The sequence below is a fragment of the Sycon ciliatum genome, chromosome 3 (genome assembly GCF_964019385.1).
Source record: "Sycon ciliatum chromosome 3, ocSycCili1.1, whole genome shotgun sequence".
In the NCBI taxonomy this organism is placed as follows: domain Eukaryota; kingdom Metazoa; phylum Porifera; class Calcarea; order Leucosolenida; family Sycettidae; genus Sycon; species Sycon ciliatum.
Window position 1 is genome coordinate 25,089,258 of NC_088645.1, and position 26,869 is coordinate 25,116,126.

Here is a 26,869-nt window from a genome sequence, read left to right on the forward strand (position 1 = left end):
GAAGCCTAGCTAGCTTGGCCCGCTACTGCGCTAGTCTTGGCACGGGCGTCACATCCTAGCTAGCTACCTACATGTAGCCTTGTAGGTCTATGGTCTACGTGGGGCTAGGCCGTTGGGCCTTGGGGGTTGATATCCACGCGTTGTCATTTTAGCTCGAGGTCATCACTTGAACCCACTCAGTGCCCATGCCAGTGAGCAGCCGCCTTGGCTTGGCATACTAGTACTAGTAGTAGTACCTTCTTCTAAGGTCCTTTAGTCTTTAGTCTTTAGTTTAGTATAATAATACTTTACAGATCACCATGATTGTCATGATGAGGTGCGACCATAGTCATTGTACCGGCACATGAGTCATGAGTCATGACTGTGTGATTGTGTAGACACGTACACGTAACAGTAAAAAGTCATGTACTACTCACACCTTTTAATTCTTTACTCTTTAGCACTAAGTGTGACTGTACATTTACCTGGCCACGTGTCATTGCTACAATCATAAAAAGCACGTCGGTAGACTCTACGGTGTAAAAGGACGTCGGTAGCGATGTAGTCAGGTAAATGCATACAAGCCATGTATGAAGCATGCCCAGCCGAGGCAGCTACATGTACTTACACGAATCCGGAGAAATGATTTTAGAAGTTTTCTTTTAGGCGGTGTTTACATGAGGCGTTTCAACCCGGGTTGAGTTCGACCCGGGTCAGATTTCAACCCGCCATGTGCATAAAATGAATTGCGCGTTTACATGACGCATTGCGCTTGACCCGGGTTGAAATTTCGCCCCGGGTTGATTTCAACCCTCCCCCCAAGGGGAGGGTTGAAATCAACCCGGGTCAAGAAAATCGTACAAACGTACTTCTGTGCGTATCTCGCGCCAGGTTTGAACGGCACTGCAGATGCAAATTTCGCGCGAACGGATTCACGTGACCATACAGGACTGTAGAAGTGGACTTTTGGCGGCATATCAGTATTTGACCCGGGTCAGCTGTCTTCATGTAAACGCTCACCTCTTTTGTCTATCGTACAGACTTTCAACCCGGGGTGAACTCGACCCGGGTTGAAATTTCTCATGTAAACACAGCCTTAAATACTGGAGATCGCTATGGAAGAAACGTACGCGACGTGAATTTCAAACAGACGAAGGAAATGAGGCAGCTGATAATCAGATTCATTTTTCAAGCCCATAGCAACTAAGCTTTGGTTCAGTCTGTGGACCTCACCTTCAAAAATCTATGGCCATGCTGATTAGAGGCCGTAGACCGCAGTTCATGCAGTACTTTACCAGTACTAAAAAATAAAATAATTCGGCCGGGAGGGTGAAAATTTGGGGCTGGGCGCGGACGATAAACAATCATTTTTTTTACTTGGCCTTAGCCTACAGATTACAGTGATCATGATGAGGTGCAACCTTGTACATAGTCATTGTACCGGTGTCACATGACTGTGTGATTGTGTAGACACGTAACAGTACTACTAATAATAATAAAAATGGCAGTTCGCATATCACTCATTGCATGAGCTATGAGGTCAACGCATCTGTTAACAATTTCGAGCCAACAGTACTATACCGGTATATCTTTACTTATAAAGAAGAGGCACCTGTGACGTGTGTTTGTTTGTGTGTCACGCAGAAGCGCTGCGGAGCAGCGCTGCCCTGAGCACGCGAAGCGTGCGAACAGTGTAGGTAGCTAGCGGCCGCAGAAGCACAGACCACGCGAAGCGTGCGAATCGTGTAGCTAGCGGAAGCAGCCACAGAAGCACTGAGCACCGGAAGGGTGCGAATCGTGTAGCCACCACCACGTGCTGAGCACGTGTGCTGTTCATGTACTTGCTTCACCCGGCCGCATGCCACGTTCGGCCAGGCAACGCTGGCGGGGTGCTGCTAGTCTATAATATTACTACTATGTACTAACACCTTTACTCTTTAGCACTAAGTGCTACATACATGTATATGACTGTACATTTACCTGGCCACGTGTCATTGCTACAAAGTACAATCATAGAACTGTGACGTCGGTATGTAGCGAAGTGGTCTGTAGTACCAGGCTGGTCGCTAGTCACGGTGGTCTTTAGTTACAGGTTTTTACTGTAGGCACATGTAGATCTACTTCTGTACCCGCTGAGTGAGGGCACCGGCCCCGGATTTCCATGTACCCGAGGGACCACGACAGTAGTAGTACTAGAGTAGAGGATCGAGGAGCGAGCAGCTGTTTACAGCTGTTGTCGAACAGGGCTACAACTTCCGCGTCATCCATCCCACTACATGGTACTAGTACACTCAATCTACATGATTGTGTAACAAAACTAACACTATGCCAAAGCCGCGGACTGGGTTCAAGGGAGTACGTAAATGCCTTGACTTGAGAACGGTTTTGTTCACAACACCAATTTGTGGGATGGACGACGCATCTCAACTTCCCAAGATAACGTTCCTGTTTCCGGAGCGGCACTCGTTGCGTACTCCCTTGAACCCAGTCCGCGGCGGCTTTGGCATAGTGTTAGTATTACTACTATTGTATACTTATACAGTACAATGATTTTGTAGTGGGATGGATGACGCAGAATTAACAGTTACCGGTAGTGCTAAAATCTCTGCTCAATTATAGTTTTCATGTATATCCTGCTGGTTTGTCTCCTCCTTTGCCTTCTGTGCCTCTTATTTGTATTCTTTTATCTGTTTTACTGCTGTGGTTGGCTTTCACCCTTGTCTCAGTTTTATTGGCCGTCATCATGATGTGCCATGAGATAATGATATAAATACAAATACAAATACAAAATAGTTGCAGCCGTGTTCGATAACAGCTACTCGCTCCTCGATCCTCTACTCCGCTGCACGCCAGCCGTCATGCCGAGGCGATAGTCTACTACACTTACTAGCGGTCTCCGTGAAAACTGATGTCAGACTGATGACCTGTAACTGGTGTAAGGTTGTACATGACGCAATTGTTAGATTGACAGCATGAAACAAGGTGGAGGACACTGTGTTCGAAAACAGTGACCTTACTTCAGCCTTCCGCGGTGGGACCGGGGCTCTACCAACCGCGGAAGGTTGTAGTAAGGTCACTGTTTCCGAACACAGTGTCCTCCACCTTGTTTCATGCTGTCAATCTAACAATATGTGTGAACTATAACAAGGTTTATCTAATACTACTAGTTCTGAACTAGTATTGGGTTATATTATACCAAAGTTGTACTTGTAGCAAGAGTGTATAACCCCCTGGGGGGTTATATACTCTTGGTTGTAGAGTTAGTCGCTTATAATCAATAGGGCTTGAAAGTGCTACGTCACAGCATAGCAACAATTAATTTGAAAAATTCAAAACTGGATCCGCTTGGATCCAGGTTTTGTATGAATACAAGCACATTTCAAGCGATCTTACTCACAGCAAGGTGATGTAGCCAGTGAAACTGACTGGATTGGCTAATGGGGGCGTACACCTGCGTACGACATGCGTGGTTTGCTATGCACCCACACACTGAGGCAAAAGCAAAGTCACACTGGTGCTGTTTCCTGATGCTGGTAGTAGCGACACTTGGCTTGCAGCTGCAGCCATGCTAGCTGTAGCTGACCTTTAATAAAATTGCTTTAGACTGGTCCGCTAATGTGTCTTGTACTTCGAAGTATGATTTGCATCCTTTGCGGAAATAGTTGGGTTCTGCGAAGGAGTGTTTCCATCCTGAGCGGGTATAAGGACAGACAATATTCGGAAGAATTGTGTGTCGCTCCCTACATGGGAGCTCGCGAATTTTCCTGCCGACTTGACACTTGACTGACTCACGACAGCCACCCCTGAGAGCACTCCAGAAGTCCATCCAGCCTTCCACTTAGCAAACCTGCAAGACAGCACCACTCCGGACTCCCTGATCGATACACAGTGTCTTCTAGAACTCACCCCTCATTAGTTCAACTAACTAACTTGAGCAGGCTAAAGAAATGTGTGCACGAGAAGGCATTTCCCAAATCGGCCCGATTTTTTCACCTAATCGGCTTTGCGATCGGCTAAGGGAATGTCCAAATTCGGCCATATTATGAGCCCCAAAGTCAGATTTCGGCTCAAAGCAGTACTTGAATTCACCGCTTGTAATGCAGTGTCGTCAGGGATTGGTATTATATAACCCAATACTAGTTCAAAACTAGTATTAGATAAACCTTGTTATAGTCCACACATATTGTTAGATTGACAGCATGAAACAAGGTGGAGGACACTGTGTTCGGAAACAGTGAGCCCAGTGAAGGATCAGGCCGATTCAGGCGCTAGACTAGGCCATGTAATGGCGCCAGAAGGGAAGATCTACCTGCAAAAGGTGATACTGGTAGGGTAGTGGACCGTATGCGTGTTAAAACAAGATGGCGTCAATGTCAACCAGATCGTGCAGGAGAAGACTGGGGTGTTGGCGTCCAGTGTACAGACACCAGTCACATTTCCTGTGTCTTTTGCAGCATACAGGCTGAGACTCATCACTGTGGAGTCCACTACTGCATGAGTTATATTTGGACAATACATAGCAGGCGTACACGGTGTGCCTCGCAGGACTGCGTGATGCTGCAGAAGACCAGGTTCAACCTTTCTGGAGGGCCATTCACCGACGGTGGGCTACACGATGCTGGAGGAACTAGATTCCAGTGAAAACCCAAGATTCCTTTGCTCCTGGACGCTCCGACGGGTTGTGATAACTGCCAGGTGCGCAGTAACTAGTATTTTCATCGCTATAGCGAGGACGACGCCGATCGGCAAAACTCTCGCTCACAGCCATCACCAGCCTCTCAAAACCATCACTTGGCATCCCCCAGAGCCTCTGAGGTATAGGAGAAAGCCAAAACAGCTCACAACAAACAAAAGCTAAGGATGATGGAAAGAGAGCATGTCAAAAACAAGACGAACAGTATGAAATTCAAATGGTTTTGAACACTCGTACCACCAACTATACCACTTCTTTCAATAAATCGTGACGGCATTTTTGTTTTGACGAGTGAGGAGATAGCTTCTTCTGCGCTCGTCCATCTTAGTTCTTCTGAGTGCGCCGGAGAGTACTGAAGTATGAGAAAAGTCAAAACTGAATCCCGAGCTGTGAACCCCAAACATGCCATCAAGACACGTGCCTGTTGCCAAGTCATTGCTAGCATTTGGCCAATCCCTGCTTCGTAGTAACAAGAGTACATAACCCCAGGGGGTGGGGGTTATGTCCTCTTGGCGGTAACCATTCACGCTACCGTCTGTTTTCTCTTGCTTATTTGGCTGCAGACAGATGGAATAGCGCTCCATCTGATATCCGCACTGCTGCATCATCCCTATTTCGCCATGCATTACTTTCATTCTTAGGGTACCCCGTAAGAAGACCTTGAGTCGGTGGGGACTGCCCTATTGAATATGAATAAATACCAGTAATAATGTGAAAAAGAGGTTGGTGCGACTTCGGCGATAGTACTAGTAGGAAGAAGTCCATCGAACCGTCCACTCGGCAAACCTGCAGGCTGCAAGAAAGCACCACTCCCCGCTCAATACACAGTGTTTCGGGGAATTCACCCCTCATCAGTTGAGTCAGTCAACGGAGCGTCTCTGTAAGTTTGTATCCCTGGTGATGTCTGTGCCTGGAGAGCAGTATAATATAAGTGGTGCTCTTCAGGCACAATCTTCCTCAGCCTACTCAAGGAATCGTTGTTGTACCGTTAAGCTAATGCCAGTAATGGGTTAATGAACAATGCAACACGAATGAACTTTTATACTATAGTATAGAACAACCAAGGAGCAACAACTTAGTGACAGTCACTGAAAGGTACAATCACGTGATTTGTAAGGAAGAAATGATAAAATTGAGGGAACATACAACTAGCGGGTGCTAACAATCGTTGCTAAGGCCATGGTAAAAATTATCTTTGATTTCTCAAGTACGCGGGCACCGATTTTTGGCGGCGTACCGACGAGTTTTTTAAAATTCTATGCAAATGCGCGCATGAAAACGGTCAATCCGAAAGGAATGAATCAGGGAGAATACTAGTACCCAGGGGCGTGCTCGGCCCCCCAACTAGGGGGGTGCACGGGAGCCGAGGGGAGCCCCCCCGGCAATTTTCTGCAATTTGTTTGCAACCTTTCTTGAATTTTAGAGCATATTTGCATACATTACAATTGCAATTACCCAGATTGAAAATTTTTGGGGGGTGCACGTGCCCCCCGTGCCCATCGCCGAGCACGCGCCTGAGTACCGGTATTTTTCAACTCCCTGGCCTGAATAATTATGACCATGTACATACATGTATGTGTGACCCTATCTTTGGAAATAAAAAATGGTGGGAAATAAAAAAAAATGGCTCGCTCGCACCGATTTTCACAGGCTCATGACCTGAGAATCAACTTTATTTGTTTTACCATGGCCTAATCAAAATACTATTATGACAAAGTGATGACTGACTGGTAATAGCTGAACAATGCGCAGGTCTATATCTGTGCTTCGTGAATATAATCTCTTGATTATTAAATATGTATGGGCATGCTGGCAGCTTTCTGTCGCTCATCTTCTTTCTTCATACTGGTGATATTGAGAATCTGTCTTTTTCACTCACAAAGCAACTGTTCAGTACGTGGGGTAGTGGTCTACCAGAGCAATCACACTCACCACCGTAGTGGTTTTCCAGAAATGAGTAGAAGCAAAAAAATAAATAGCCCAAAACATCTAAATCATCAATCAAAGAACCGCCAGCAAGCGGGTGAAAACTCAGAAAAGATCGCAAAATCAAGTGAACACGGCATGGGTGACTGGGCAGCAGGGGAGCGCCTGAAAACAATGACTCCCTACATTCCTAGCCGCGACCGCTCAACCGGGCTAGAGGAAAAACACGCCTTTCGGCCAAAAAAACCTTTCTAATTTATTAATTCCTGCCCCGCTGCCAGTCAGACTCAAGAATAGAGAACAAGAAATTGTATGTAATTGTATGTTATAATCATAAGCCACACATATCGGCATAGAATATCAAGAAAAACAGTGGAAGACCCCGATGACACCAGGGTGGGTGGGCGGGCAACTTCAACTACCACGAGGAAAAACAAAGACCACGATGGCAGGTTCAACGGAGTTGCGCAGAACAAACACATGAAAATATCTGAGTGAAAAATACCTTTTTTGCACTCTTACGCTCCGCTCAGCCGTGAAAAACGAAATGTTCAAGTATTGGACGGTATGTTTGCAGCAAGTGCTCTGCGACAATCACGGAGACTGGACAGACAAATAGCATCACGGTTGAGCTCGCTAACCGCTGTCTCCAGTGCACCCAGCACATGGCCAAACGCCTTCAGAAACACAGACATGGCCGGAACAGCAGCCAGTGAAGTCAGTGAACTGGGCAGACATTCACAGCCAGTGCGCATAAACCAATCGGCGAGCCAGAACCTTGTGGCATGCTGGTCTAGTCTAGATGCGGATAGAAGAAATTGCTCGTCACCACCGGACGCTAGTAACATGTTGTGGAGTAAGCTATCCAGAGGGGGCTGCTGCTGCTGCTGCTGGTGGTGGTCAGTGTGGTCAGCGTGCAGATTAGATGCCGGTGATAAAGTCTTGCCACTGCTGCTACTGCTGCTAGAGGTGAGGGTAGCGGTGATAGTGTTACCGCTGTTGACAGCTTGAAGGAGAGATGAGCAGCAGGATATGATCATATCAGCAATCAAATGTGTTGTCGATCGCTTTGAAGAGCTCAAGCGTTCCAACACTTGCAGTAGCGAAGTAGAGAATGCGGATGTTTGCCTGTGACACGCTAGGCTGCTTAGCAACATGATCATGTCCACTATTTGATCATCCGGGCAGTTATCCACTACAGTTTCCACCGCCATGAGCAACGGTCCAACGCCATTGTCTGAGTGCATGGCTTCAAGCATTCTGAACGCAAACATGCGCAACGTCAACACCTCAGACTGGTGATGATTAGCTTTGCTGGCGGCCTCCTGGCTATATGCCCTCATCAGGCTTGGTGACAAGTAGATCAGATCAGAGAGAACCTGAGAATTGCATAGAGAACACACCCACACACACACCCACACACACACACACACACACACACACACACATACACATGCACACACACACACACACACACACACACACACACACACACACACATGCGCATGTGCACGGAGCCAGAAGAGACGTATTACGTCATTAGTTGTCCAAACACCATCTATTGCCCCCCATAATGGAGAGCTCGTGCATACAGCCGTCGGTGTATGGGAGAGGAGACACTTGCATAAATTATGCATGAGCATCTAATGACTAGGTCTAGCAACACATCACGTACATGTATGTGACGGCTGCAGTGACGTTAGTGGAGTGATTTGTGCTGTGACAATCAAAGTAACAGCCAGTGGTGGTGCACACCCAATTTCCACATTCCAAGCCGTTGTAAATATTCTCTCTCTCTCTCTTTAAAAAATCTACAACTCGTTTGTTTGTTTACTGTGTTACTCAACTGCGACTACATACTCTGTCCCATCCGGCAGCCTTGAGAAGGAGAGAAAGGAAAGTCACGTACGAGACAAACAAATAATAGAGTGCATGACTACTGCAAATACTATAAAGAATTTGTTTGAGAACAAAATAATGCACTGGAATAGAATTCCCTTCGAAGCTAGAATGGGGTTTGTGATGAGAAATTGAGAATCCTTACAGAAGCTAGGGAACTAGAACTAGGCGGAGAGTTTGGCCGTAACTGTTACACACTCCTGCAATCAGCTACAAAGTAAGACTAAGAGTATGCGTAATACAACACAAATTAATAACATCATTGTAATACAGAACTACTTGTACTAGTAGTAGTCTATTTAACACCGGTGTGTTAACCTTCATGTAACCTAATCATTCACAACTGACATGCAACAATACACAAACTTCACAGCACTAACCTTGCTCTCGTTAGAGTTGATCCATTGCGTCACCACAGGACAGAGAAGATCTTCCCAGACGATCTCGCCGTGGTCGGTGTGATCGCGACACGAGCTCCAGACGTTCGCGATGGCTTCGGGCAGGAAGGCCGCACACTGGTGTTTCTCCCTGTCAGCAAATAACTGTCCGAGCGATGCACACAGGCACTTTAATTCTACACTCGGTAACTTCCCGCTGTATAGCCTGGACAGGAGAAGCTTCTGATTATCCAAAGAAAACTTGAGAAACGTTCCGTCGGTGATCAGGTTGACCAGCATGGTGCTGTCGTATTCTTTAGCGTAGCTCTTCAACAGTATTGTCAGGCACTCGCTATGAACATCTCCAGGAGCGGACGACATTCTTAGCAGTTTGATCATGACCGATGACCATTCGAATGTGGGTGGGATTTCCACGGCTTGGCACAGCGATCGTAGCAGTGTATGAATACACGGCCAGAGCATTGTGTTGACAACGCCATCACCTGTACGAGTAGGAATGGTTACTTGACTTGTGAGGGCTGAAAGCTGAGCAACAATTTGTTGCAGAACAGATTGGACGTTCGACTTCGACCGAACCGCCATGGACTCTTCATCAGGATTGTGCAAGGCCTGTAGTGAGTTCTCTTCGTATAGCTGATACCATACTTCACCAACAGCTTGCACCGCGATGGATGAGAAAGATGTGTCGGCGCTGTGTCTCGCCGTGTCCAAGCCCTTCACCAGATCATATGCAGGTACCGGGCATGCTTTGATGTGCAGTTTTTTCTCTTCTCGCCACATGAGATGATTCTCTCCAAGTAATACTTGCATACTGGCAACTTGACATTCCCAAGATTGCAGGAGACCGCTGCCAGCAGAGAGATTACCAGCACTACGTAGAGTGTCTTTCAGCTGGTCATATGTATTGGATAGAACGGACTGTGACGTCTTCTCTCCAAGCAAGGACAGTGCCATCAAACACAGCATGCGTGACTTGGACACCAGTGGCGAAGTAATGGCACCACTATCAGCTACCAGCAGAGTATTGGCCAGCATCTGATCTCTCTCAGTGAGCTTGTCCAGTGCATGCGATACCAGGTATGCGTAGCACACTGACCAGGAGTACAGGGAAGCCTCCTTGGCGAATCTTGACAATTCAGTCTTCGACTTTTCCGCGTCGAAAAGACCTTCGGCACGTGATAACAGCATGGAGCAGATGGTGAGACCCTTGTCGAACGTCAACTCTTTGTTTTGAGTGTTCTTCAAGAGATCGGTGACAACTTGGCCGGCAACAAGCGTAGCGCCATCCCTGTGTGCAGCGAATGCTGATAAATACTGCTCCCGAGCTTCCTCGAACAACTTCATACCGCGCACTCCTTCCACGACCCAAACACGCGTTGTGACCATAGCCGAGAAGAGTGTACCCATAGAGAAGGGCAGGACCAGGTGCAAGAGACGATTATAACCGTAGTCAAGGGCGGCTATCATTTGGTGTGTGCCAGCGCCAGGTAGTTTAGCACAGTGTTGTGACAGCGTATCAGTGATCATCTTCAGTACTGGCCAGTCTCTTCCCACCAGTGTATGGCATAGAGAGGTCACACCAAGAAACAGTGCACTCAGGCAGAGGGCACCGTGTTTGCCTTTGCTCACCTGTCCCTGTGTTCCCCAGCTGAAGATCTGCTCGTTGGCAAAGACACCTCCAGCACACATCACCTTGTCCGACGCCATGTTCATCATCGTCGCTATCATCTTGGCTTTCCAGCTCCGGAGGCGTGGATAGATTGATACTGGAAGATCAGTGTTACAGAAATCACAAGTCACGCGGTACAACTGGGTCAGTGCCAGGGTGCTGTTGAAGAGACTGTTCGTACCCAGCCTGGACGCCTTCTGTAACACATCAAATATCTTGTCACGTGCCCCAGAAAATGCCTGAAGCTTGTTGACGAGGCTCTCCTCGTCAGTGTGGTTCACCTGGATCAGGTGTGCAAAGAGACGACGCAGGAATGCACACCATTTCTCAGCCAGACCCAGGATATCCATAGTACCAGCATTGGGAGCAGGCGGTGCAATCTGAGAGAGGAGATTCTGCAGTAGGATGAGGTGACGGTCGGTGGTCGCGTTACGACTGGCCTTACTGGCTATAGAACTAGGCTGATGACAGGACAGCAAACCAGCTGCCAGGCTTGGTAGCGATGCCGGTGACTTGCAGGATTCGTACAGCTTCAGCAATGATTTCGGCACGTTGCCGAGAACACGCACTAGTCGAGCATCAACACGTTTCAGGGTACTGCTGCTGTTGTTGGTGTTGTTGTTGTTGGTAGGACGGCGGCGATCATTGGAGGCTGGACAACGTGACTGTGTCTTCAGTTCATGTTGCAGCAAGTGAGCAAGGAACTTAGCGTGACCGTCTGTAGCTCCAACGTTGCAGACCATTAGCGCTGAGAGTGCATCGGCTGGAATGGGCTGAGCACCGAACTGATCCTGTGACGGAGGAGCAGGCCATGGAGAAGCTGCTCCATTCGATGCCGTCTTGCAACCGCTGCCATTGCTGCGGGCTTTTGTAGAGGACACGGTGGAATCATGTGCGGCGGCCGCGTCTTGGCTGCTGGCAGGTTTCAGTAGCCCAGTGTCCAGTAAGGCTTGGATGTGTGCAGGGGGCAGCATTGACGCTTGGAAACACTCCACGGGAAAGCAGGACAGCGCCTCGTACGCTGCTGAGATGACGGTGGTGCTGCTCGCAGGCTGTGAGAAGATCCTCTTGAATAAACTGGAAATGAGCTCATGATACAGTGCCTCGTCTTGGCGACTTGGCAACTGTTCTCCTTGCAACTCAGCCATGGACCCCATCAGTCTGCAAACGGCAGCTTGTGCCAGCTCCCTGGTTTGCATGCTGAGCTCTTGACCTAATGTAGTCCACACCGCTTTGAACTCGACCACCTCGTTCAATATCATCAAGTGAAGACTGCGAGTGGCCATTGCGATCACCTCTCCACGCACATCCAATCTCACTGGAGCCGAAAGCAGTCTACGGATGATGGGCATGACGTCATTAGCGTGTTGAGATGACCGCGTCTGAGCGATGTCAAGAACTGTTGCAGAGCATGACATCAGCATCTCCGACGATGACGTCATGTGTTCGGCGCACACCGTCAGAACCTTCAGCAACTGCGGAAAGAGACGATCCATCTTCTGCCAAATTTTGCACACGAGACGCAGCGACAGCGGCTGTAGTGATGCTTGTGCCATCAGCCCTGTTATGGTGGCAACCACTGGTGATAGCATGACGTTGTGTGTGACCATCTCAGGCAGAGCGTGTAGAATAGCTAGCTGCACGTCCGCTTCCATAGTGCTGACGTTGAAACAGTGTAACAGCATCTTCAGCAGGTCATGTGACAGCGGAGGGCACGCCACTGCCAGGCTCTGCATAGCCAACACGGACGCTAAGCGTAGCTCTCTGCACGACCACCCAGAGACCAGGACGGAGCTGACCACCATTGCTACCATGGAAAACTTGTACAGGGACGGCGTGTCCAGAGCAGCCTGCGGATTAATCTTCTTCAACTCTGACTTCATATGATCAAACCATAGCTTACACAGCTCGGGTTCGCGTTGAAACAGGAGCGGCAGGCGGGCTGCAGAGCGGATGTACTGTGCCAGTGAGCTGACGAACGGGACTTGAACTGACTCTGTGGCGATGGCGTCTGCGCCATTCAGGCTATGAGCAGCGCCGCCACCTGCAGTAGTATTAATATGACTACCACCAGCCAACACCAGGCTATTCTGTATAGCAGTTTGACACTTGAGAAGCAACGCAGCTGCGGATGACGATGGAGTAGATGATGTAATAGTAGTAGTAGTAATATTAGTACAGTACAAGGGCAAAGCACCCAGCGACTGATCGGCGGCACTGCTCATGAACGGTAGAAACTTCAATAGTAGATTTAGAATGATGGTGGCGAAGAGAGTTGGCTGGCATGTCAACACCACGTACAGACTTGGTACAAACACAACGGCAGTGGTCGCAGATGCATCAATGGACTCTATCTCCTTCAGCATGACGTCAAGAGGTTGATTGTTAGCCGCCGCCATGTCCACAAGCCATGACGCAGCAATGTGGTACATGGATAACTTATACGACTCCTCAATTGCAGTGGCGAAGACTGACAACCACACTAGCTTCCTGACTCTGCGATAGCATTGCAGAGCGCTCATACTGGATTCAAACCTTGACATATTCCTACTACACAGCCAGTCAATGAGCAGTTTGACAACGTTACACACATAGCTGCTTCCATCACGCTGCTGCTGCTTACCGTTCTCATGCGACGGAACGCCATTTACACTCTTTTCACTCGGTACCACGTCGTCCATGTTGGCTTGCATGGACTCAAGAGCGCTCTCGACCAGAATCTCCACCAGCCTCTCACGATACTCATAGCCCATGTTGTCATAGAGAATGAAGTGGACGACGGGCTCGGCAATGCTCCACAGTCTTTGCTGCTGCGTGTGGGTAGTAGCCGCACTGCTGTGTACCGTGGAGAGAAGGTGACGCAGTGCATGCACCACCGCCACTCTGGCACTTGGGGAGTACCTGAATGCGGACACCAGTGGATGTGAGCCATGGCCGCTGTTGGACTTGGATGAGCTGTTGAGTGCCGACCAGAAATTGTTTTCCTTAGACTCCACCAACAGACTCAAAATGCTGCCAGTGATGATCCATGTACATCTGGCAGAGGAGAGACTACTAAGCAGCCGCTGTGTAACAATCTGTGCTGACCATTGGCCGCAGCGCACACGTCGCAGCAGTACATCGCAGCATTCTGACACAACAGCCACACCCTCGTGCCCACAGCTGTCCAGGAGAAGCTGCAGTTCCGGTGTGAGTTGCGACGCTGAATCAATCGCAGCTGTGTCGCTGATAAGACTTTCTAGACGACCAATAGCCGACGTTTGAATGGAGACTGAGGGGAATGCAAGCCTGGATCTGATTTCTTCCATGACCGCCATCATATATCCGAGGCATCAGGAAACGCAGAGTCAATTCGAATCGATGATCACAGCCGAAACCGCTAAAGTGATTCTTGAACTGACTTGAAATACCCAACACTCAGTTCTTCTTGCAAGAATGATCACTGGTAACTTTGTTCATCTGGACAGCAAGCGTCTGGAAGATACAGCAACTGAAAAAGTGAACTACTGAACACCCGATAACGACAACAACGACTGACTGACGTTCGTCTCGCTCACAGCAAAAATGACTGACCTTGCAGAGATAGGCGTATGAACGAACTAAACAAAAATGACACTGTTTGCATGGGTTTTATCAGATACTAATACTAGTAATAGTAATACACATGTGCACTGAACTACACGTAGATCTACGAAGCCTAGCTAGCTTGGCCCGCTACTGCGCTAGTCTTGGCCCGGGCCGTCAGTCGTCACATCCTAGCTAGCTACCTAGGTCTATGGTCTACGTGGGGCTAGGCCATTGGGGGTTGGATATCCCACGCGTTCTCATTTTTAGCTCGAGGTCATCACTTGAACCCACTCAGCGCCCATGCCAGTGAGCAGCCGCCTTGGTTTGGCATACTAGTACTAGTAGTAGTAGTAGAGTACCTTCTTCTAAGGTCCTTTAGTCTTTAGTCTTTAGTTTAGTATTATAATACTTTACAGATTACAGTCACCATGATTGTCATGATGAGGTGCGACCATAGTCATTGTACCGGCACATGAGTCATGAGTCATGACTGTGTGATTGTGTAGACACGTACACGTAACAGTAAAAAGTCATGTACTACTCACACCTTTTAATTCTTTACTCTTTAGCACTAAGTGTGACTGTACATTTACCTGGCCACGTGTCATTGCTACAATCATAAAAAGCACGGCATCGGTACGTCGGTAGATACGGTGTAAAAGGACGTCGGTAGCGATGTAGTCAGGCAAATGTATACAAGCCATGTACATGTATGAAGCATGCCCAGCCGAGGCAGCTAGTTACACGAATCCGGAGAAATTATTTAGAAGTTTTCTTTTAGAATACTGGAGATCGCTATGGAAGAAACGTACGCGACGTGAATTTCAAACAGACGAAGGAAACGAGGCAGCTGATAATCAGATTCATTTTTCAAGCCCATAGCAACTAAGCTTTGGTTCAGTCTGTGGACCTCACCTTCAAAAATCTATGGCCATGCTGATTAGAGGCCGTAGACCTCAGTTCATGCAATACTTTACCAGTACTAAAAAAATAAAATAATTCGGCCGGGAGGGTGAAAATTTGGGGCGGGCGCGGACGATAAACAATCATTTTGTTTACTTGGCCTTAGCCTACAGATCACAGTGATCATGTTGAGGTGCAACCTTGTACATAGTCATTGTACCGGTGTCACATGACTGTGTGATTCAGTGTAGACACGTAACAGTACATTTACCTGGCCACGTGTCATTACTACTAATAATAATAAAAATGGCAGTTCGCATATCACTCATTGCATGAGGTCAACGCATCTGTTAACAATTTCGAGCCAACAGTACTATACCGGTATATCTTTACTTATAAAGAAGAGGCACCTGTGACGTGTGTTTGTCTGTGTGTCACGCAGAAGCGCTGCGGAGCAGCGTTGCACTGAGCACGCGGAGGGTGCGAACAGACTCAGTGTAGCTAGCGGCCGCAGAAGCACTGAGCACGCGAAGGGTGCGAATCGTGTAGCTAGCGGAAGCAGCCACAGAAGCACTGAGCACGCGAAGCGTGCGAATCGTGTAGCCACCACCACGTGCTGAGCACGTGTGCTGTTCATGTACTTGCTTCACCGCACCCGCATGCCGGGATATGCCACGTTCGGCCAGGCAACGCTGGCGGGGTGCTGCTAATAGTCTATAATAATTATTACTACTAAGTACTATGTACTAACACCGAGGCAATAATATGCTTTGGTTCTGCAAGAGTGCTCAATGCCTGATTCAGGCAGAGCGGCGTACACAAAGGCACACAATGAAAACCTTGGCAAATTTATTCCGTTGTGACTCCGAGTTTCATGGCTGAACCAATCATCAGACAACGATAATGGAATAGGAGGCAGCGCTGGTATATCTAAGTGGAGAGAGGTGTGATAATACGATAGCGAGAGGAGTAATCACGTGAATGTATACAGGTATGACCGCTGCGGGTTTTTTGACGCGTGATTGCAGGAGTTTGTGTGCGCTTAGACTTGTCATACGAACGCAGATGCCTGTGTATACGTGTGGACATGTGTCTATAGGTGTGTGTATATGCGTGTGTGCGTGTGTTTGTGCGTGTGCGAGTTAGGGTGTTGTGGGTGGGTGGGTGTCCTGTGTGTGCGTGCGCCCGTGTGCAAGTTAGGGTGTTGTGGGTGGGTGTATGTGTGTGTTAGTGTGTGCGTGTATGTGTGTATGTGTGTGTGGGTGTTACTATGTGTGTGCGTGTTAGTATGTGTGTGTGTGTGTGGTGTATGAGCGACATTAAGCGCGTACTTGTTAGTGCTAGACCTGCGCCTACTGCATCTGCCTCTGAAATAGCCCGTCCCTGTATACATTCACGTGATTACTCCTCTCGCTATCGTATTATCACACCTCTCTCCACTTAGATATACCAGCGCTGCCTCCTATTCCATTATCGTTGTCTGATGATTGGTTCAGCCATGAAACTCGGAGTCACAACGGAATAAATTTGCCAAGGTTTTCATTGTGTGCCTTTGTGTATGTACTAACACCTTTACTCTTTTTAGCATAAAGTGCTACATACATGTACATGACTGTACATTTACCTGGCCACGTGTCATTGCTACAAAGTACAATGATAGAACTGTGACGTCGGTATGTAGCGAAGTGGTCTGTAGTACCAGGCTGGTCGTTAGTCACGGTGGTCTTTAGTTACAGGTTTTTACTGTAGGCACATGTAGATCTACTTCTGTACCCGCTGAGTGAGGGCACCGGCCCCGGATTTCCATGTACCCGAGGGACCACGACAGTAGTAGTACTAGAGTAGAGGATCGAGGAGCGAGCAGCTGTTTACAGCTGTTGTCGAACAGGGCTACAACTTCCGCGTCATCCATCCCACTACATGGTACTAGTATACTCAATCTACATGATTGTATAACAAAACTAACACTATTCCAAAGCCGCGGACTGGGTTCAAGGGAGTACGTAAATGCCTTTACTTGAGAACGGTTTTGTTCACAACACCAATTTGTGGGATGGACGACGCATCTCAACTTCCCAAGATAACGTTCCTGTTTCCGGAGCGGCACTCGTTGCGTACTCCCTTGAACCCAGTCCGCGGCGGCTTTGGCATAGTGTGAGTATTACTACTATTGTATATTTATACAGTACAATGATTTTGTAGTGGCATGGATGACGCAGAATTAACAGTTACCGGTAGTTGCAGCCGTGTTCGATAACAGCTACTCGCTCCTCGATCCTCTACTCCGCTGCACGCCAGCCGTCATGCCGAGGCGATAGTCTACTACTTACTAGCGGTCTCCGTGAAAACTGATGTCAGACTGATGACCTGTAACTGGTGTAAGGTTGTACATGACGCAATTGTTAGATTGACAGCATGAAACAAGGTGGAGGACACCGTGTTCGAAAACAGTGACCTTACTACAACCTTCCGCGGTGGGACCGGGGCTCTGCCAACCGCGGAAGGTTGTAGTAAGGTCACTGTTTCCGAACACAGTGTCCTCCACGTTGCTTCATGCTGTCAATCTAACAATATGTGTGAACTATAAGAGGGTTTATCTAATACTACTTGTAGTTCTGAACTAGTACGTGTATTGGGTTATATTATACTAAAGTTGTACTTGTAGCAAGAGTGTAGAACCCCCTGGGGGGTTATATACTCTTGGTTGTAGAGTTAGTCGCTTATAATAGGGCTTGAAAGTGCTACGTCACAGTATAGCAACAATTAATTTGAAAAATTCAAAACTGGATCCACTTGGATCCAGTTTTTGTATGAATACAAGCACATTTCAAGCGATCTTACTCACAGCAAGGTGATGTAGCCAGTGAAACTGACTGGATTGGCTAATGGGGGCGGGGTGACAACTGGTGGCGAAGAAAAAGTCACACCCGCGTACGACATGCGTGGTTTGCTATGCACCCACACACTGAGGCAATAGCAAAGTCACACTGGTGCTGTTTACTGATGCTGGTAGTAGCGACACTTGGCTTGCAGCTGCAGCCATGCTAGCTGTAGCTGACCTTTAATAAAATTGCTTTAGACTGGTCCGCTAATGTGTCTTGTACTTCGAAGTATGATTTGCATCCTTTGCGGAAATAGTTGGGTTCTGCGAAGGAGTGTTTCCATCCTGAGCGGGTATAAGGACAGACAATATTCGGAAGAATTGTGTGTCGCTCCCTACATGGGAGCTCGCGAATTTTCCTACCAACTTGACACTTGACTGACTGACGAGAGCCACCCCTGAGAGCACTCCAGAAGTCCATCCAGCCTTCCACTTAGCAAACCTGCAAGAAAGCACCACTCCGGACTCCCTGATCGATACACAGTGTCTTCTAGAACTCACCCCTCATTAGTTCAACTAACTAACTTGAGCAGGCTAAAGAAATGTGTGCACCGAGTAGGCATTTCCCAAATCGGCCCGATTTTTTCACCTAATCGGCTTTGCGATCGGCTAAGAGAATGTCCAAATTCGGCCATATTATGAGCCCCAAAGTCAGACTTCGGCTCAAAGCAGTACTTGAATTCACCGCTTGTAATGCAGTGTCAGGGATTGGTATTATATAACCCAATACTAGTTCAAAACTAGTATTAGATAAACCTTGTTATAGTCCACACATATTGTTAGATTGACAGCATGAAACAAGGTGGAGGACACTGTGTTCGGAAACAGTGAGCCCAGTGAAGGATCAGGCCGATTCAGGCGCTAGGCAAGGCCATGTAATGGCGCCAAAAGGGTAGATCTACCTGCAAAAGGTGATACCAGTAGGGTAGTGGACCGTATGCGTGATAAAACAAGATGGCGTCAATGTCAACCAGATCGTGCAGGAGAAGACTGGGGTGTTGGCGTCCAGTGTACAGACACCAGTCACATTTCCTGTGTCTTTTGCAGCATACAGGCTGAGACCTATCACTGTAGAGTCCACTACTGCATGAGTTATATTTGTACAATACATAGCAGGCGTACACGGTGTGCCTCGCAGGACTGCGAGATGCTGCAGAAGACCAGGTTCAACCTTTCTGGAGGGCCATTCACCGACGGTGGGCTACACGATGCTGGAGGAACTAGGTTCCAGTGAAAACCCAAGATTCCTTTGCTCCTGGACGCTCCGACGGGTTGTGATATCTGCCAGGTGCGCGTAACTAGTATTTTCATCGCTATAGCGAGGACGACGCGGATCGGCAAAACTCTCGCTCACAGCCATCACCAGCCTCTCAAAAACATCACTTGGCATCCCCCAGAGCCTCTGAGGTATAGGAGAAAGCCAAAAGAGCTCACAACAAACAAAAGCTAAAGACGATGGAAAGAGAGCATGTCAACAACAAGACGAACAGGTTGAAGTTCAAATGGTTTTGAACACTCTTACCACCAACTATACCACTTCTTTCAATAAATCGTGACGGCATTTTGTTTTAACGAGTGAGGAGATAGCTTCTTCTGCGCTCTTCCATCGTAGTTCTTCTGAGTGCGTCGGAGAGTACTGAAGTATGAGAAAAGTCAAAACTGAATCCCGAGCTGCGAACCCCAAACATGGCATCAAGACACGTGCCTGTTGCCAAGTCATTGCTAGCATTTGGCCAATCCCTGCTTCGTAGTAACAAGAGTACATAACCGCAGGGGTGGGGGTTATGTCCTATTGGCAGTAACCATTCACGCTACCGTCTGTTTTCTCTTGCTTATTTGGCTGCAGACAGATGGAATAGCGCTCCATCTGATATCCGCACTGCTGCATCATCCCTATTTCGCCCTGCATTACTTTCATTCTTAGGGTACCCCGTAAGAAGACCTTGAGTCGGTGGGGACTGCCCCATTGAATATGAATAAATACCAGTAATAATGTGAAAAAGAGGTTGGTGCGTCTTCGGCGATAGTACTAGTAGGAAGAAGTCCATCGAACCGTCCACTCGGCAAACCTGCAGGCTGCAAGAAAGCACCACTCCCCGCTCAACACACAGTGTTTCGGGGAATTCACCCCTCATCAGTTGAGTCAGTCAACGGAGCGTCTCTTGAAGTTTGTATCCCTGGTGATGTTTGTGCCTGGAGAGCAGTATAATATAAGTGGTGCTCTTCAGGCAAAATCTTCCTCAGCCTACTCAAGGAATCGTTGTTGTGCCGTTAAGCTTATGCCAGTAATGGGTTAATGAACAATGCAACACGAATGAACTTTTATAGAACAACCAAGGAGCAACAACTTAGTGACAGTCACTGAAAGGTACAATCACGTGATTTGTAAGGAAGAAATGATAAAAATGAGGGAACATACACCTAGCGGGTGCTAACAACCGTTGCTAAGGCCATGGTAAAAATTATCTTTGATTTCTCAAGTACGCGGGCACCGATTTTTGGCGGCGTGCCGACGAGATTTTTTAAATTCTATGCAAATGCGCGCATGAAAACGGTCAATCCGAAAGGAATGAATCAGGGAGAATACTAGTACCGGTATTTTTCAACTCCCTGGCCTGAATAATTATGACCATGTACATATGTGTGACCCTATCTTTGGAAATAAAAAAAATTGTGGGAAATAAAATAAAAAATGGCTCGCTCGCACCGATTTTCACAGGCTCATGAGCTGAGAATCAACTTTATTTTGTTTTAGCATGGCCTAATCAAAATACTATTATGACAAAGTGATGACTGACTGGTAATAGCAGAACAATCCGCAGGTCTATATCTGTGCTTCGTGAATATAATCTCTTGATTATTAAATATGTATGGGCATGCTGGCAGCTTTCTGTCGCTCATCTTCTTTCTTCATACTGGTGATATTGAGAATCTGTCTTTTTCACTCATAAAGCAACTGTTCAGTACGTGGGGTAGTGGTCTACCAGAGCAATCACACTCACCACCGTAGTGGTTTTCCAGAAATGAGTAGAAGCAAAAACCACACTCGCAGCCACATAATAGATAAATAGCCCAAAACATCTAAATCATCAATCAAAGAACCGCCAGCAAGCGGGAGAAAACTCAGAAAAGATCGCAAAATCAAGTGAAAACGGCATGGGTGACTGGGCAGCAGGGGAGCGCCTGAAAACAATGACTCCCTACATTCCTAGCCGCGACCGCTCAACCGGGCTAGAGGAAAAACACGCCTTTCGGCCAAAAAAACCTTTCTAATTTATTAATTCCTGCCCCGCTGCCAGTCAGACTCAAGAATAGAGAACAAGAAATTGTATGTAATTGTATGTCATAATCATAAGCCACACACATCGGCATAGAATATCAAGAAAAACAGTGGAAGACCCCCATGACACCTGGGTGGGTGGGTGGGCAACTTCAACTACCACGAGGAAAAACAAAGACCGCGATGGCAGGTTCAACGGAGTTGCGCAGAACAAGAACAAACACATGAAAATATCTGTGAGCGAAAAATACGTTTTTTGCACTCTTTCGCTCCGCTCAGCCGTGAAAAACAAAATGTTCAAGTATTGGACGGTATGTTTGCAGCAAGTGCTCTGCGACAATCACGGAGACTGGAAAGACAAATAGCATCACGGTTGAGCTCGCTAACCGCTGTCTCCAGTGCACCGAGCACATGGCCAAGCGCCTTCAGAAACACAGACATGGCCGGAACAGCAGCCAGTGATGTCAGTGAACTGGGCAGACATTCACAGCCAGTGCGCATAAACCAATCGGCGAGCCAGAACCTTGTGGCATGCTGGTCTAGTCTAGATGCGGATAGAAGAAATTGCTCGTCACCACCGGACGCTAGTAACATGTTGTGGAGTAAGCTATCCAGAGGGGGCTGCTGCTGCTGCTGCTGCTGCTGGTGGTCAGTGTGGTCAGGGTGCAGATTAGATGCTGGTGATGAAGTCTTGCCACTGCTGCTACTGCTGCTAGAGGTGAGGGTAGCGGTGATAGTGTTACCGCTGTTGACAGCTTGAAGGAGAGATGAGCAGCAGGAGATGATCATATCAGCAATCAAATGTGTTGTCGATCGCTTTGAAGAGCTCAAGCGTTCCAACACTTGCAGTAGCGAAGTAGAGAATGCGGATGTTTGCCTGTGACACGCTAGGCTGCTTAGCAACATGATCATGTCCACTATTTGATCATCCGGGCAGTTATCCACTACAGTTTCCACCGCCATGAGCAACGGTCCAACGCCATTGTCTGAGTACATGGCTTCAAGCATTCTGAACGCAAACATGCGCAACGTCAACACCTCAGACTGGTGATGATTAGCTTTGCTGGCGGCCTCCTGGCTGTATGCCCTCATCAGGCTTGGTGACAAGTAGATCAGATCAGAGAGAACCTGAGAATTGCATAGAGAACACACCCACACACACACACACACACACACACACACACACACACACACACACATACACACACACATGCACACACACACACACACACACACACACACACACACACACACACACACACACACATGCGCATGTGCACGGAGCCAGAAGAGACGTATTACGTCATTAGTTGTCCAAACACCATCTATTGCCCCCCATAATGGAGAGCTCGTGCATACAGCCGTCGGTGTATGGGAGAGGAGACACTTGCATAAATTATGCATGAGCATCTAATGACTAGGTCTAGCAACACAATGCGTACATGTATGTGACGGCTGCAGTGACGTTAGTGCAGTGATTTGTGCTGTGACAATCAAAGTAACAGCCAGTGGTGGTGCACACCCAATTTCCACATTCCAAGCCGTTGTAAATATTCTCTCTCCCTCTCTTTAAAAAATCTAGAACTCGTCTGTTTGTTTACTGTGTTACTCAACTGCGACTACATACTCTGTCCCATCCGGCAGCCTTGAGAAGGAGAGAAAGGAAAGTCACGTACGAGACAAACAAATAATAGAGTGCATGACTACTGCAAATACTATAAAGAATTCGTTTGAGAACAAAATAATGCACTGGAATAGAATTCCCTTCGAAGCTAGAATGGGGTTTGTGATGAGAAATTGAGAATCCTTACAAAAGCTAGCGCACTAGAACTAGGCGGAGAGTTTGGCCGTAACTGTTACACACTCCTGCAATCAGCTACAAAGTAAGACTAAGAGTATGCGTAATACAACACAAATTAATAACATCATTGTAATACAGAACTACTTGTACTAGTAGTAGTCTATTTAACACCGGAGTGTTAATCTTCATGTAACCTAATCATTCACAACTGACATGCAACAATACACAAACTTCACAGCACTAACCTTGCTCTCGTTAGAGTTGATCCATTGCGTCACCACAGGACAGAGAAGATCTTCCCAGACGATCTCGCCGTGGTCGGTGTGATCGCGACACGAGCTCCAAACGTTCGCGATGGCCTCGGGCAGGAAGGCCGCACACTGGTGTTTCTCCCTGTCAGCAAATAACTGTCCGAGCGATGCACACAGGCACTTTAATTCTACACTCGGTAACTTCCCGCTGTATAGCCTGGACAGGAGAAGCTTCTGATTATCCAGAGAAAACTTGAGAAACGTTCCGTCGGTGATCAGGTTGACCAGCATGGTGCTGTCGTATTCTTTAGCGTAGCTCTTCAACAGTATTGTCAGGCACTCGCTATGAACATCTCCAGGAGCGGACGGCATTCTTAGCAGTTTGATCATGACCGATGACCATTCGGATGTGGGTGGGATTTCCACGGCTTGGCACAGCGATCGTAGCAGTGTATGAACACACGGCCACAACATTGTGTTGACAACGCCATCACCTGTACGAGTAGGAATGGTTACTTGACTTGTGAGGGCTGAAAGCTGAGCAACAATTTGTTGCAGAACAGATTGGACGTTCGACTTCGACCGAACCGCCATGGACTCTTCATCAGGATTGTGCAAGGCCTGTAGTGAGTTCTCTTCGTATAGCTGATACCATACTTCACCAACAGCTTGCACCGCGATGGATGAGAAAGATGTGTCGGCGCTGTGTCTCGCCGTGTCCAAGCCCTTCACCAGATCATATGCAGGTACCGGGCATGCTTTGATGTGCAGTTTTTTCTCTTCTCGCCACATGAGATGATTCTCTCCAAGTAATACTTGCATACTGGCAACTTGACATTCCCAAGATTGCAGGAGACCGCTGCCAGCAGAGAGATTACCAGCACTACGTAGAGTGTCTTTCAGCTGGTCATATGTACTGGATAGCACGGACTGTGACGTCTTCTCTCCAAGCAAGGACAGTGCCATCAAACACAGCATGCGTGACTTGGACACCAGTGGCGAAGTAATGGCACCACTATCAGCTACCAGCAGAGTATTGGCCAGCATCTGATCTCTCTCAGTGAGCTTGTCCAGTGCATGCGATACCAGGTATGCGTAGCACACTGACCAGGAGTACAGGGAAGCCTCCTTGGCGAATCTTGACAATTCAGTCTTCGACTTTTCCGCGTCGAAAAGACCTTCGGCACGTGATAACAGCATGGAGCAGATGGTGAGACCCTTGTCGAACGTCAACTCTTTGTTTTGAGTGTTCTTCAAGAGATCGGTGACAACTTGGCCGGCAACAAGCGTAGCGCCATCCCTGTGTGCAGCGAATGCTGATAAATACTGCTCCCGAGCTTCCTCGAACAACTTCATACCGCGCACTCCTTCCACGACCCAAACGCGCGTTGTGACCATAGCCGAGAAGAGTGTACCCATACAGAAGGGCAGGACCAGGTGCAAGAGACGATTATCATCGGGGTCAAGGGCGGCTATTATTTGGTGTGTGCCAGCGCCAGGTAGTTTAGCACAGTGTTGTGACAGCGTATCAGTGATCATCTTCAGTACTGGCCAGTCTCTTCCCACCAGTGTATGGCATAGAGAGGTCACACCAAGAAACAGTGCACTCAGGCAGAGGGCACCGTGTTTGCCTTTGCTCACCTGTCCCTGTGTTCCCCAGCTGAAGATCTGCTCGTTGGCAAAGACACCTCCAGCACACATCACCTTGTCCGACGCCATGTTCATCATCGTCGCTATCATCTTGGCTTTCCAGCTCCGGAGGCGTGGATAGATTGATACTGGAAGATCAGTGTTACAGAAATCACAAGTCACGCGGTACAACTGGGTCAGTGCCAGGGTGCTGTTGAAGAGACTGTTCGTACCCAGCCTGGACCCCTTCTGTAACACATCAAATATCTTGTCACGTGCCCCAGAAAATGCCTGAAGCTTGTTGACGAGGCTCTCCTCGTCAGTGTGGTTCACCTGGATCAGGTGTGCAAAGAGACGACGCAGGAATGCACACCATTTCTCAGCCAGACCCAGGATATCCATAGTACCAGCATTGGGAGCAGGCGGTGCAATCTGAGAGAGGAGATTCTGCAGTAGGATGAGGTGACGGTCGGTGGTCGCGTTACGACTGGCCTTACTGGCTATAGAACTAGGCTGATGACAGGACAGCAAACCAGCTGCCAGGCTTGGTAGCGATGCCGGTGACTTGCAGGATTCGTACAGCTTCAGCAATGATTTCGGCACGTTGCCGAGAACACGCACTAGTCGAGCATCAACACGTTTCAGGGTACTGCTGCTGTTGTTGGTGTTGTTGTTGTTGGTAGGACGGCGGCGATCATTGGAGGCTGGACCACGTGACTGTGTCTTCAGTTCATGTTGCAGCAAGTGAGCAAGGAACTTAACGTGACCGTCTGTAGCTCCAACGTTGCAGACCATTAGCGCTGAGAGTGCATCGGCTGGAATGGGCTGAGCACCGAACTGATCCTGTGACGGAGGAGCAGGCCATGGAGAAGCTGCTCCATTCGATGCCGTCTTGCAACCGCTGCCATTGCTGCGGGCTTGTGTAGAGGACACGGTGGAATCATGTGCGGCGGCCGCGTCTTGGCTGCTGGCAGGTTTCAGTAGCCCAGTGTCCAGTAAGGCTTGGATGTGTGCAGGGGGCAGCATTGACGCTTGGAAACACTCCACGGGAAAGCAGGACAGCGCCTCGTACGCTGCTGAGATGACGGTGGTGCTGCTCGCAGGCTGTGAGAAGATCATCCTGAATAAACTGGAAATGAGCTCATGATACAGTGCCTCGTCTTGGCGACTTGGCAACTGTTCTCCTTGCAACTCAGCCATGGACCCCATCAGTCTGCAAACGGCAGCTTGTGCCAGCTCCCTGGTTTGCATGCTGAGCTCTTGACCCAATGTAGTCCACACCGCTTTGAACTCGACCACCTCGTTCAATATCATCAAGTGAAGACTGCGAGTGGCCATTGCGATCACCTCTCCACGCACATCCAATCTCACTGGTGCCGAAAGCAATCTACGGATGATGGGCATGACGTCACTAGCGTGTTGAGATGACCGCGTCTGAGCGATGTCAAGAACTGTTGCAGAGCATGACATCAGCATCTCCGACGATGACGTCATGTGTTCGGCGCACACCGTCAGAACCTTCAGCAACTGCGGAAAGAGACGATCCATCTTCTGCCAAATTTTGCACACGAGACGCAGCGACAGCGGCTGTAGTGATGCTTGTGCCATCAGCCCTGTTATGGTGGCAACCACTGGTGATAGCATGACGTTGTGTGTGACCATCTCAGGCAGAGCGTGTAGAATAGCTAGCTGCACGTCCGCTTCCATAGTGCTGACGTTGAAACAGTGTAACAGCATCTTCAGCAGGTCATGTGACAGCGGAGGGCACGCCACTGCCAGGCTCTGCATAGCCAACACGGACGCTAAGCGTAGCTCTCTGCACGACCACCCAGAGACCAGGACGGAGCTGACCACCATTGCTACCATGGAAAACTTGTACAGGGACGGCGTGTCCAGAGCAGCCTGCGGATTAATCTTCTTCAACTCTGACTTCATATGATCAAACCATAGCTTACACAGCTCGGGTTCGCGTTGAAACAGGAGCGGCAGGCGG

The 26,869-nt window shown here is 48.3% G+C and overlaps 1 protein-coding gene across 1 annotated transcript; it reads right to left on the bottom strand.

Annotated features, from left to right (window-relative positions):
• Positions 1-7,128: 7,128 nt before the first annotated feature.
• On the bottom strand, positions 7,129-9,790 carry LOC135811882 (uncharacterized). Its single transcript, XM_065325124.1, has 2 exons — positions 8,878-9,790; positions 7,129-7,977 (listed from the first exon to the last, which is right to left on the bottom strand). The coding sequence occupies exons 1-2, from the start codon at positions 9,703-9,705 to the stop codon at positions 7,150-7,152; spliced, it is 1,656 nt and encodes a 551-aa protein (XP_065181196.1). The 5' UTR covers positions 9,706-9,790; the 3' UTR covers positions 7,129-7,149.
• Between the last annotated feature and the right edge of the window lie 17,079 nt (positions 9,791-26,869).

Bases quoted from the DNA above. Each gene is read 5' to 3' on its own strand.
- LOC135811882 (XM_065325124.1), bottom strand. From the start codon at position 9,705: ATGCAAGTATTACTTGGAGAGAATCATCTCATGTGGCGAGAAGAGAAA. The intron at 7,978-8,877 runs GTTAGTGCTGTG...TGCAATTCTCAG, and splicing joins TCAACTCTAACGAGAGCAAG to GTTCTCTCTGATCTGATCTA.